This window comes from Columba livia, chromosome 15 (genome assembly GCF_036013475.1).
Source record: "Columba livia isolate bColLiv1 breed racing homer chromosome 15, bColLiv1.pat.W.v2, whole genome shotgun sequence".
NCBI classification, from domain to species: domain Eukaryota; kingdom Metazoa; phylum Chordata; class Aves; order Columbiformes; family Columbidae; genus Columba; species Columba livia.
The window spans coordinates 11269002-11282139 of NC_088616.1; the positions used below are offsets into that span (position 1 = coordinate 11269002).

Here is a 13138-nt window from a genome sequence, read left to right on the forward strand (position 1 = left end):
TGGGAGCTCCCTGGGGCAGACACCGGGGGTCCCGGCTGTCCCCACCACTGTTGCGTCTCTCTCCCTTCTCTCTGCAGAGGTGAAGCGTGTCCATGGCACACCGCCCCCGGTGTCTCCCAAGCCTGTGCCACCCCCCACGGCACCCAAGCCCCCCAAGCCCCATGCCGCCATCCAGTCAGTGAGCGCTGGCTCCACGCCAACCCCGTCGCCCGCCCGGCAACTGGGTGCCGGCACTGCCAAGCCCTCCAGCACGCCGCCCTCGCTCTGCTCCAGCCCTGCCAAGCCCCTCTCACCTGGCGCGCAGCCCCAGCAGGTACCGGTGAAGCCGCCGCGCTCGGCCATCGCTGGCCCCTCCATCGACACCACCGGCCCTGAGCTGGCGCAGCAGAAGCTGGAGGAGACAAGTGCATCCCTGGCCGCCGCGCTGCAGGCTGTGGAGGAGAAGATCAAGCAGGAGGACAGCCAAACGGCAGAGTAAGGGGACACGGGGTGGGCGAGGGTTGTAGGGGCCAGGGGGCTGTGTGGCGCCACCAACCTGCACGGGGACAGGGGGGACCAGGAGTCCACAAGCATCTTGGGAAGTGGGGTCAGCCTGTGCCACCACAACAGGAGCCACAGGTGATCCTCGGGGACACTTTGCCAGAGAATCATGGGGCCCTGGCTGGAGCTGTGCTGGGGAGGTGACAGTGAGGGACACTGTGCCAGAGCAGCACGGGCAGGGGGACCTGGGTGTGTGGGTGCACTGGGGGCTGACTTGGAGAGGTGACAGGGTGCTGGAGCATCGTGGGGCTGGGACTCCAGTGGCACTGGGTCTGTGCTGGGGAGGTGACACTGGGGACACCGTGCTGGGCACTGCATGGCAGAGGAGGGCAGGAGGGTCATGGCGTGGGGCAGAGGGGACCGTGCAGTGCCACCACGCTGCCCTGTCTCTGCAGCTCGGCCGTGGAGTCGAAGAGCACCGTGAGCATCCTGGATGACATTGGCAGCATGTTCGACGACCTGGCGGACCAGCTGGATGCCATGCTGGAGTGAGGGGTGTCAGGGCCCCCCGAACCTCAGGGCTTACGTGGGCACAAGGGCACAACGATCCACGACCCCCCCGGCCCCGCCGCCCTCCTCCCGTCCCCTCTGTACAGCTGTCCCCTCCCGGACATCCCGTCCCTCGGGGTTTGCACAAAGAAGAAGATACCTCAGGATTGTGCTCACGGACTCGGCGTCGGCTCTGGCAGGACTCCCTTTGCAGAAGCAAAAAATAATTAAAAAAATACAAGAAACACCAGAAGAAACAAAGCACCATGGAACAGCCCCTCGCCGGCTGCTGGGACTCCGGGAGTCTCTCATCTACGTGGCCGGTGGTCGCAGCCATCATGCCCGTGTCCTGCCGGCACCGCGGGTCGGCCCGAATGTAGCACAAGCCCTGCCCGGCGCGGTGACCCCGGCACGGCGGCTCCGTCAGCCGCGTGTCACCGACGGCGTTTGCTGGTGGTCGCGCTGGCGGCGGATCCAGGTGGGCAAAAGCACTTGGGTTTCTTTCCTCCTTTTTCAAGCTTTTCCTTTTTGAAGTTTTCTTTCTCTTTTCCGTCGTCGTTGGCAGAGGCCGGGTGGGGCGGAGGGTCCAGCCGGGCAGGGGGCTGCCCCACAGAGGGACACGGGGACCTGGCCATGGGGCTTCGCCTCGGAAGCGGGAAGGCAGTTGGTTTGCGTTGGTTACAAATTGGGGAGCGAAGGCCCCGACTCGGGGCTCTCGGCTGGCGGGGGCAGCGGGACGTGCCCCTGCCCGGCCCCTCCCGCCGGGGACAGGACAGTGATAAGCTATAAAGAAGTATTAATTTATTGGAGGGGGAAAAAAAAAAAAGATATAAACCAGATTTCCCTCACCCCCAAAATAATAAAAAGAATAAACTTTAACAAATATATATTTAAAAGATTTAAAAATATTAGCAATTATATATAAAGCAGTTTAAAAGAAATCAAGAGAAAACTGGATTTTAGCTTGAGAAAAACTATTAGATTATACTAAGCTGTGTGTCTTGTGGCAAACTCATTCTACGAGTAGCACAATATTTCCCTTTTCTCCGGGTGGAAGGTACGTGCGAGCAGTTCTGTTCGGGTCTTTCCGTTGGGATTCAGTGTCGCGTCTTTATTTTTACACTGTTATGAACTCAAAGGATGTGCCTTGTTTTATGGAGGTTTTTGTTAATTCTTCGACTGGAGGTGTTTCTGTTCTTTTGGAGTGTCTTCAGGTTTCCGTTTTGTTCATTATTTTGGGGTTTTTTTTGGCATTTGTGGGGGTGTGTGTGGGTGTGGGTGTGTGTGCACGCGGGGGTGCGTGTGCTCCGGGTGTTCTCCGGGACGCCCCACTGTATATTCCTGTATAAACTGGAGTTGGAGTCTGGTTCAGTCGCTTGAGTCCTGATGAATGCATTTTATTTTTGGCTTGTGGTTTCCAAACAAAGTGTTGCTGTTCCTTTCTTTTCTTGAGACACACGGAGTCGTCTCTCCCTCCACCTTCCTCTCCCTCTCCCCTCGTCTCTCCTGTTGTGGTCGCTGATCCAGATGTGTTTGGCACAACTTTGAAATTTCTTTAAAAAACGAAACAAAAAACACACAAAAAAGACTCTAAAAATAACAAAAAAAAAAAAAAAATCACCTGCCTGAAAATATCTGTTGAAAAGGAAAAAAATATGTTATCTTGAAAAAAAAAATTCCATAAAGTTCTACATGATGGATATATACATATATATATTTTTTATGATTAAGTTATGGACTCTGTATTGTATCCCATCTGTCCAGCTATGCATCTTGGTGCTTCTCCCCGCTCTCCTGTGCTTAGATCTCACCTCTACTTGTCTTATTCTTCCTATTCTGAATAGTAGATGGCTCGTGGTGCTGTGAAGAAGTTTGCTCCTATACGAAGTCTGGCAACAAATATTTAAAGAAAAATAAAAAAGATAAAACCCCTGCTGGGCTGCCACTGCTGTTTGTGTCCAAAAACCATCAGCTGTCCGTGCGCTGGGTCCTGCTCTGCCCCCCGAGTTCCCCTGTTCTTCCTGGGGGGCTGGGCCATGCCCCCCACGCCAGGGAGCAGCGTGGGGTGGACGGGCACAGCCTGGAGGCCGGAGCTGCCGCGGGACCGGGGCCGGGCACCTGAGAGCCGCAATAACTCACGCTGGGCAGGAACAACTCTTTCCACTTTTATTGTCAATGAAGAAATAATCAAATCTATATTACAATCTTAAAAACAGTAGAAAATGTGAGTAAAAATGCAATGGAGGCTTTTTCTCTTTAATGTGGAGACCATTATTACAGGGTGGTGAACAATGGGCTTGTGTTATTTGATTTGAGAACTAGCTGTGGTGTAAAAATCGTACCTGGCTACTCAAGAAAACACCTCTTCCCAGACGATCAGCCTGACACCGTGGCAGTACAATTAAATACTAGAGACAGAAAGGGATTGGGGTCCCAACCCAGGGCAAGGCCTAATGCTCAGCTCTACCTTTTACAAAGGGACCGGCCTCCCGGTGTCACCTCCCTGGCCAGGTTGTCCCCATGACACACTGAGCCACCCAGGCCCATGGCTGCACCGGTACCCTGAGGGGCTGCCCCGGCCCCCACAGAAGGTTCTGGCACCAGAACGGCTTCCTCTGCATTTCCAATCGTATCCGGCAGATGTGAGGGAACATCTGGAGCATCTGCAGGCCTGAAAGCCGCCAGCCGGGGATCTGGCAGGTGGGAAGGGCCGACGGGCAGCAGCAGGCAGTGCTCGGCGCGGAGAAGAGCTGCAGCAGTTATCTCAGAGTGGTGGTCGTCACCCAGCAGGCTGAGGAGGAGGTTTTGGAGGAGTTTTTGGTCTTTCAGTGTGCAGGACTAGCGCGGTGCCCTCACTAGCAAGTCCAGACCTGCGGAGAGACAACAGGAACCCGTGGCAGCGCCTGTTCTGTGGGCTTCTCCTCATCCTGGGGAGCGTTCAGCATCCACAACACCCTCTGTCAGGAATAGGTTTCCCAGACAGGTGCTGGATGCCCCATCCCTGGAGACATCCCAAGCCAGGCTCGATGGGACTCTGAGCAACCTGAGCTGGTGAAGATGTCCCTGCTCATGGCAGGGGTGGCACTGGGTGGGCTGGGAAGGTCCTTGTACCCAAACTATTCTGTGATTCTATAATTAAACCTCCCACCTGCTGAGAACCATCCCCGTTTGTTAGAAGGTGGCTCCTAACTCATTCACCGCTCTAGTTCTAGTGCTGGAAGAGACCAAACCACCAAGGAGAAGCCTGAGGACACCAACCTTTACAGTGCTGTCCACGGCGCCAGAGAAGAGGCGTCCCCTGGAGACGGCGAGGGCGGTGACGCTGCCCTGGTGTCGCAGCAGCGTCTGGGTACAGATCATGTTGTCCATACTCCACACCTGTGGGCACACAATGGGCGTGAGACAAGTGAGTGGCACATCCCGAGCACTGCAGGACGCTGGGTGCCACAGGGTTCGAGCCAGATGACACATATTAAATACGATGCCGTGTGGCACACAAAGCGAGGATCCCCTGTCCTCCCTTTCCCCTGGGGCAGTCTCTGTTTTAACAAGTGCCAAACACACAGCGGCAGCTGCACAGCCCTGGACACATACCCTGAGAGACCGGTCGTACGATGCGCTGAAGACTTTGGTTTGATCCGGCGTGGAGATGACAGCGAGGGCATAGACCGTACCCACGTGCCCGGTCAGTGTGCGGACCTGCTCCTTTGTCTCTATGTCCCAGACCTGTGGGAGGAGAGCAGGGCTTGGAGATCGCATGGGGCTGCAGGCCACCAGCTTTTCCTCCGAGAGAAACTTCTCCTCCACCTCCATGCACCTCTCCAGGACTCGGAGCGCTGTAATGGGGACCAGCAGAGCCAGGCCCCATCTCCTTGTTCCTCTCCCCATCTCCTTGTCCCTCTCCCCCAGGCCCCCCAGGTCATCAAACCCCGCAGCCCTTACATGGATGAGGTTCTCGTAGGTGCCACACACAATGTGGTGGTTTGTCACAGCGATGGAGTAGACACTGCCTCCCGATGTCTGCAGCACGTGGACACACTCCAAGTTGCGGATGTCCCAGATCTGAAAGGGAGGTCAGAGCAAAGGCAGGATGAGACCCGTGCAGGGACGCCTCTGCAGGAGGGAGCTCCCATGAAGCTCTTCTCCAGCCATGCACAAGTCAGCCTGGCTCCATGTGTGCCCAGATCACAGCTCTAAGGATAAATCTGTCCTGCTGGCAAAGTTCAGTGCTGATGAACAAAGTCCTGCTATCTCATTTAGCTGCCCAGCTTTGCACATCCAGGCTGAAAAAGCTGTGAAGATTGCACATCTTGTGTGTGTGACTATGCACAAACACATGCACACACAACCCTGTCCTTGAGAGCACTGAAAACTGAGGCAGACAAATTAATGAGGATTTATCAACACTGAGGAGGGCAGCTTCAAATTCTCTGGTGTCACCCAGATGCTGAGGGGTGAAATATTCATCAAAGCCTGAGCCAAGGCAGGTGAAGGCACTTTGGCAACCATGCCGAGATTGATGGTAACTCTGCAGCCAGACGGTGACCTTCTCCTCTGATCAGCAGGGCTGTCGGCGCAGATAACGCTGCGGCAGCTGCCGAGGCACCGCGGCTGCAAGGCCACGCTTTATCTCAGCGAACTTCCCCAGCAGCTGTGCTCCCAAGGACCAGCCAGGCCCGGTCTTTGTCCCTGCAAAGATGCAATCAGCGCAGTAAAATCTCGTCTGTCAGCAGCACTCCAGCAGTGCTCTCACATCCCAGCCTTTTGTCCCATGCTGCAGGACACAGATACACAGGGGCACAGGCAGAGTCGGTGGCTCACAGTTGCCGTGAGCCTCAGGGTCCCACCTTGATCGTCTGGTAAGATCCGCTGTAGAGATAGTTTTGAGAAGCCACCAGCGCTCGCACCCAGTGATTTAGACCTGTCAGCTCCTTCTTCAGCTTGAGTTCGGTACCTACAATATCCCAGACCTGCGGAAAGCACGAACACACACACAAAGGAGTCTCGGTGGGACTGGGCAGTGATGGGGCAGAACAGGTCAGACACGGGCTCTGGGTGCTGCCCACACAGTACAAGACCCAACCAGTTCACGAAGGGCAATCTTGTGCTTGCCCTCCTGCTCCATGGGAATCACCTGAACCCACTGACTTGCAGATAAAACACACAATAACTGTGCTGAGTAGACATCTTCCCCAAGGGCCTGGGAGAGCTCACTTGGAGCCTACATGATCACTGCCAGAGACCCTTCCCCAGCAGAGCCATGGGATGAAAAACCTGAACCAATCTACAGTAAGAATGGCTCTGGACTTGCACTGCCAGTCTGTCCCACAAAGTTCCATCCCACAGCTTCTGGGAAACTGTGGCCGAAACCCCCAGCCCACAGGGACCGACAGATCTCACCTCACCATTCCTGTACAGCTCATCTGGCACAAAGTGGTTGGGGACAACAAAAACAAAAGGCCCCAAGTTCTCCTTCTGCTTAGTGCCATCCCTCTGCTCCTCCAGCCCCCAGTGTGCTCTTGACAGCTGAATCACTCCAGGTCTCAGCTAAAGAAAAGAGCATGCGTCCTCTTCCAGATGGACGGTCCCATAAGCCGTCTCACCAGGAGCTGGAAACTGAGCCAAGGGAATCGAGCCAAGGCTTTAAAGGGCAACTTGCAAAGCTGTTCCCTGAGTTCTGCATGCTTTAGGCAAAGAATGCAGATTCAAGATCCTTTGGAGGGGCTTTCAAAAACAGTCGGCCCGAACCCCCAGACAATTCTGGACCCCAGATACAATTCTCCACGGTCTGAGGGGGCATGAGGACCAGGCTGCTCCACCTGCAGCCTCAGCTTTACAGAGTTAGAAGAAACAAAAGTTGCTTTTTCCGACAGGTTGCGGAACATCTTTGACTTCAGCACAGAGCATGGGCTAAACCTCTGCAGTGCTGACTGCTCTGTGCAGCTGCGCTTCTCTGCGTGGCTCAGGAGAGCGTCACACCAAGGTCAACTACAGCCCAAACCGCCACTTGCTTCCCATCCACACACTGCTGCCTGACGGTTTGTAGCATCGGTCCCCAAACAGACCAAGAGGAGCCAACCCAGAGCTCTACCTTGATGGCTTTGAGAGAGCCGCTGAACAGCATGTTATGCGAGGAGACCAAAGTGCAAACAGGATTGTCGTGTGCTCGGATCGTGTTCACTTTCTGCAGGTTTTGGATATCCCAGACCTGCAAAGGAGCAGAAGAGTGCCCGTGAGGGGCAGGGGCCAGCCCCCTGTGCTGCAGCCCTTCCCCTTTGCCTCTGCAGGCAGGAAATCGCACATAAGCAAAACCAGGCAGGACAAGGCGCTTGGGCAATCAGGAGTGATCCCCCTGCCCCAGCTCAGCGCACCAGCCTCCTGCTCCCCATGCAGGAGCAGTGAGAGGGAAATCCAGCCTGCAGGAACACCCAAATCCAACCCATGGGGACACTGGCTGAAGGCAGCGGATAAAGCACACATGGGTTATCAGTCTGACACCACTGGCAGCTGAAGAGCCTTATAGAAAAAAGGATGCAGGTCCCTGCTCTGCAGCAACCTGGGGATGGCCCCTGATCTGACATCCCAAGCAGAGCAGAGGTCCTGGGTACTCACAATGATGGTGCAGTCAGCAGAGCCGCTGTACAGCTTGTTCCTGTAACGGCACCAGAAAACAAAAGGAGGTCAGCACGGGAGAGCAAGCACGGGGTCCCAGCTCGTTCCCGGGCACCGTGCTGGGCCAGGGGCTGCAGGCCCACAGCCCCACTGAGCCAAGACTAAACACAGCAAACCCAGGAGCGGAGCCCAGGTCTCATGGGGAGGCTGGGCAGGATTGGCCCTTCAAGCAGGATGGCAGGCACCCTGCTGTGAGCAGGGAAGGGAGCCAGAACAGCAGGGCAGGCCGAGGAGATACACACTTTGTCCATTTTTACAGAGCAAGGAGGCAAGATGTGCCTCTTGTGCGCAACGTTGGCATGTGCAGGACTGAGGACAGGAATTGTGAGGGTGTGATGAGGAGCCACGGTGCCTTTCCCCCTCTCTCCTGCACGAAGGGTCCCTCTCCACTCACCCCTGGATACAGAGAGCCAGTACAATTCCATCGTGACCCTCCAAGGTCTTTTGGCACTTGTATGTGGTACAGGTATCCCACACCTAACAGGAAACACAAGTCAGCAGAAGGTCACAGGCCGGCAGACAGAGCAGCTGGGGACCCAGGCAGGATGTCAGCAAAGCCACAAAAGCAGTGAAATGCGGAAACAGGCTGTCTGTCACCTGGGCACCTGCCTTCCTGGCCCCCAGGCAGAGATAAGCTTGTCTAGGAAAGGAAAGTTCCTGCAAAGGGTCAGGTTGAAGTTAATGACACTGCACAGCGGCATGCAGCAGTCTCCCCCTTGCCACCTTTCGCAGCCCAGGCCAACACCACACACTGAACCCAAGAAGCTGCTCTCAGGCTCCTGCTTTAGCAACTCCCAGCCCATCCCATGGCACTGGTGGCACTGCAAAGCCTCTGCTGCCGCTGCAGGGTTCTCCAAACTGAGCACACACGGCTCTCCAAGTGAGGGAAAGTGGTGCCCAGAGCAGCCAGGACAGTGGAGAAAGCTGTTTGCTTTCAATAAAGTACAGCAATGTCTATTTTCTTCCATGTGGCTCTTGCTATCGCTCAAAAAAGCTACAGCAAAGCTCTGCTCTCTGGCTCCCCAGCCACCGGCAGCCAACATGGTGACATTGGGAACTGTTGTTTAGCTCACACTGGAGCAAGGCTGTCAGTTTGAGTTACTGGAAACAGGACAAAGGAAAACAAACATGCCATAAAATGGAAAAAGGACACATTTGATCAGGGAAAAATGTGGGTTTTTTTCTAAGTTTTTTTATAACAAGGGAAAATAAAGTCAGAAGCCGAAATAGGTTTGGATGTCCTACACACCATATAAAGCAAACCCAGGAGCCGCAGGAATGAGATTCTAATCAGGGCTTCGCAAAAACCACTATAGTCTCTTGGTTTCACTACTACATAACAGAGAATTTTGCCCAACTATAATTGCAAAGAATCATTTAAGATTCTTTGGGAGAACCTTTGGGAAGTGACATTCCCCCACGCTGCAAACTGCAACTCAGTTTCTGTGCCACCTGAAGCACATTTATGAATGCCGAAGATCCCCAGAAGAGGCAAAGCTCTTACCTTAATGGTTTTGTCTGAAGAGCCACTGAAGAGCAAATCTCCTATGGAGTAAACACACAAACACCAGACAGGGCCCTGGTGTCCCACAAAGGTCCCCTTGCACTTGAAGATCTGCTGAGGATCGTAGGCTGTGGAAACAAGAGGGCAGGTGAGAAAGGGGAGCATGGAGCTGTGCCGTGTCCCGGGGAGATTGGAGGAGACAGAGCTCCTTGTGCACCTGGCAAACTCTCACTCCAGTATTTCCTTCCTGCAGCAGCAGTGACCCCATGAACAAATTGCTGCTGCACCCAGAGACAACTGTGACTGTGCCTGAAAGGGCTCGCTGGGCCACCAACCCCAACCCAGCCCCAGAGGATGAAAACCAGGTGCATACTCACATCCCAGGATGCCCATGTTGAGTCGAGCATTAATGTGGGAGAGTTCATCCTGAAAAACAGAATGTGTTGTATGAGCCACAGCACCATTGAGACCAGTCTGTCCTTCTGGGCACAGCTCTAAAACTGTCCCCTCCATGGCTAAAACCACTCCTGCCTTTGGATCGGTGCAGGCACCCGCTGATGCATTCCCTGACCAGAGGTCTCCTGCTCTAGGACTGCACTCGTACATCCCTCTGTCACCTCCCTCCAGAGACCACGAGGCTCTAACAGCATCTCAGACCTGCACTAAACTCCTCAGTATTCAGGCAGGCACAGAAATACCTTTTCAGAATATACTGTCCTTGTTCTGCCTTTCACCAGACAGCTAAAAATAACCCAAATGGTTATAGGGACTGCTTGTTCAGCTGGGCTCTTGCAGCCCACCTTACTGGAGAACTGGAAGGCCTCTTTGCAGTGTCATCCACAGCCCAGTCCCTACTCTATCCATGGGATCCTCTTCATTACAACGCTTAAAAGCAGGGTGAGCAGCTCCTGGTCAATACATCCAGTGGGACGCAGTCTGCCTGGACGAGGGAGGAATGTCTGTCTAACATCAGGGCTTGAATAATGTCCAAAATCATGAGACAGCTCTGACTCCCAGCTTGTTCACAGGGATCTGCTCATCGTCCTGCTTTCTCTGCAGGCAGGGAGAAGGGGATCCTATCCCTGGCTGGTATAAAAGGTCCAGGAGTGCCCAAGCATTGGAGCAGAGGGCTTTCCCGTTTCTGCAGGGGTCCTTTTCTCTGCTAACACATTTCAAGAGGAGCAGCAACAGGCTGAGAAAAGGCAGCGGAACCAGTTAAAACAGCAGCTCAGGTGCAGTGACTGGAATGTGCTCTCTGAGCTGCATTTAACTCAGCCTCGAGGAAACCTTCACCCAGACCCCAGCTGCAGGAAAAGCAACCCAAAGCTGGGGTGAGCAGAGTCAACAGGCAGAAGGGAACCCCAAAGAGAGGCCTAACTAGTAGCAGAACCAGCAGTTAACGACACGTAATCCCTGCTCCACCCCAGGGCCCGGCCCCCTCCTCACATTCAGCATGGACGCGTCCCTGCGGAACTCCATCAGGTCCTCGCTCAGCTTGCTCTGGTTCTCGTCCAGCACATCTGCGAAAGATGGACAGACCCAGAGTCACTGCAGAGTCGGTGACAGCATCCAGGGGAACAGGCAGAGGACATCCGCTGCCACCAAACCTCTGAACTAGGCGGGAGAACCCACTGCTGTTAGCAGCAGGATAAAGGAGGAGGGTGGTTGCTGCTCAAATGCAAATTGTACTCAGATGTTGAAGATGCAGCAAATTTCAGAGGTGAGACAGGGCTGGGCACAGCAAAGGTGTCCAAGAACCACTGCTCACTCCAGGATGGTTGCATTGTTGGCTATTCAACTTGCTGATTTTTATGGTGGCCTGTGCTCATGGACTGCACAGGAAAACGTAATGGGAGAAAGGTGGTAGCTGTCTGCAGACATTGCTAGGACTTGCCTTGTGATTGGTGATAGCAGGATTAGGTCCCATGATGTTCTGTCAGCAGAGAAGTCATTGGAACCCCTATTTGTTCCTCTGCAAGAAACATCTGAACCTCCTGAAGCCTGCTCAGCACCAGTTTTAAACATGGAATAAATCCTGCAACGCACCATCCTAACAAAGAGCTGCATTGACCCCACAGCTCAAACCACTGAGTTCATCTGGTGTAGACTCACCAAACTTAAGCTCCAGGTTCTTCTCCAGCTGGTCGATCTTCTCTGAGAGCTTCCCCAGCATGGAGCGCAGGAAGGCAATTTCCTGGTCCTTCTGGGCCATCGCCACCTGCATCTCATGGAAGCGATCATCTGTCTGCTGCAGGAACTCCTTCAGCCCCTCGAACTTGCACGTCTCCAAGTGGGTCTCATAAGTGTCTTGATTTCCTATGAACGTACACCTGCAAGGGGAAGGCAGAGGCTGGCTGGAGTGGGGCTCACACCAGCGACCTCCTGACTCCAATGGCTCTGCAGAGTGAGGTTTGAGCCCCATGTGGGGATCAGGAGCAGAGCGGTACCACGGTTCAGCATCCTGCTGGCTGCAGGCAACACGGCAACACAGAGGCCGCACAGCTTTAGCCATGGCATGGGCCCCAAACTGAACTGTCTGTCTGTCTGTCTAGGTAGTTGCAAGGAAAAGCAGATCTTGGGCAAGAAAAATGTGGTGTCAGTTTGTGTGCTCATCAGGAGTCCAATTGAAAAGCCATCAAAACCAATGGAAAAAACAGCAGCTGATGTCAGCAGCTGCTGACTTGGGGCTGTGGTGAGCAGTCAGGGTTGCTCTGCCAGCACGTGCCTTGCTCTGCTGCCAAGACATCTCTTCCTGCAGCAGCAACCTCAGCTGTGCGCCCTGCAGGGACCCCAGCTCGGGCTGCACGCCTGCTCAGGTGACAGCCCTCCGAGGCTGATCAGCACATCCCTTGCCATGGGAGAGGGGCTGCTTTGAAAGACGTGGCTGTGGTGCCTGCATTACTCTTGTCCTCATCCTCCCTACTGCTCGGCTCTGGCCACAGCCATTGCTCTGACTCTCTCCAGGTAGTTCTCCTGCCCATGCACCTCACCTTCCTCCTCCTCAGCCGAGACCAGGGCTCACTGACCCGCCTGTTCTCAACATAAGCCTTGCAGCTCATTCTGCAAGCCTGAGCTCAGTCTCAGGCCAGTGCACAGCACTCAGGAGAGCTGCTCAGAGTTCATGGGGCCATCTCGAGGCTGTAGTGGCCAAAAAGCAGCTCAGACATGAGCTCAATGCATCCTTTCCACTAGAAAGCATCAGCTCCTTACCCGTATTTGGAGTGGGGACACTTTATGTGCTCGCACTCTTTCAGATGTGCCTCCAGGTTCATTTTCAGCAGAGGTGGGCAGCTGGGGTTATTGGGGCAGCGAACCGGCCTGTAATCACAGCTGCTTTCATGATCTCTGCCCATGGAGAGAGGCAAAAGGAGGGAAAATCAGCGATAAGCAAAAATTAATGGAAACAACAGAGATCATCAGGAAAGGAGCAAGCCAGCCCTGTGAGGCTGTCAGGTGATCAAAAGCCTCCTGCTCTAAGACTGCAACTACAGCTTTAAATTCTCATTTGGCCAGGAAGTTGAGAGTAATAATGGGCCACATTTATGCAAGGAACATCTACTTCTGCAGCTGATTGGCTGAGCCTTCAGGCAGCTCTCAACAACAAGCAATGGTGAGGTGGTAGGGAAGACAGTGAACACATTTAGGATGGGGAAGGAGATAGATTTCATATTTCTAGGACATAACTAAAATAACGCCTCTTGAGAAAGAATCCCACGGTCTCTTCTTGGCCATAGCCCCAGTGTTTCATCCCAGATGTGAGGTGGCTGCTTTCACAGTGGCCTGACGCTGAGACACTCAGGTGAGCTGGGCAGGGAACAGCATCCATTCCCTGAGACCAGCCCACATGCCATCATCCAGAGACACAGTGGGAAGAACTGTCCCCTCAAGTGACCCTGCCCATTCCCACACCACTAGCAGGAGCTGCAGGGCAGT

At 54.2% G+C, this 13138-nt stretch overlaps 2 protein-coding genes across 14 annotated transcripts in view; one reads left to right on the forward strand and one right to left on the reverse strand.

Annotated features, from left to right (window-relative positions):
- The window catches only part of CASKIN1 (CASK interacting protein 1), a 29696-nt gene extending 26734 nt beyond the window's left edge, over positions 1-2962 (forward strand). For all 5 annotated transcript variants that reach the window (XM_065031178.1, XM_065031176.1, XM_065031179.1 and 2 more), the window contains 2 exons: positions 78-474; positions 936-2962. In XM_065031178.1, coding sequence (XP_064887250.1) covers positions 78-474; positions 936-1032 — 494 coding nt within the window. In that variant the 3' untranslated portion in view covers positions 1033-2962. The remainder of the gene's footprint in view (positions 1-77; positions 475-935) is intronic.
- A 219-nt stretch (positions 2963-3181) lies between these two features.
- Positions 3182-13138, reverse strand: part of TRAF7 (TNF receptor associated factor 7) — a 31225-nt gene continuing 21268 nt past the window's right edge. For all 9 annotated transcript variants that reach the window (XM_065031197.1, XM_065031198.1, XM_065031203.1 and 6 more), the window contains 13 exons: positions 12416-12550; positions 11318-11535; positions 10652-10725; positions 9583-9631; positions 9206-9333; positions 8096-8178; positions 7642-7681; positions 7121-7237; positions 5877-5999; positions 4972-5091; positions 4624-4755; positions 4288-4407; positions 3182-3899 (listed from right to left, as the gene is read on the reverse strand). In XM_065031197.1, the coding sequence (XP_064887269.1) occupies positions 3885-3899; positions 4288-4407; positions 4624-4755; positions 4972-5091; positions 5877-5999; positions 7121-7237; positions 7642-7681; positions 8096-8178; positions 9206-9333; positions 9583-9631; positions 10652-10725; positions 11318-11535; positions 12416-12550 (1354 nt within the window). In that variant the 3' untranslated portion in view covers positions 3182-3884. The remainder of the gene's footprint in view (positions 3900-4287; positions 4408-4623; positions 4756-4971; positions 5092-5876; positions 6000-7120; positions 7238-7641; positions 7682-8095; positions 8179-9205; positions 9334-9582; positions 9632-10651; positions 10726-11317; positions 11536-12415; positions 12551-13138) is intronic.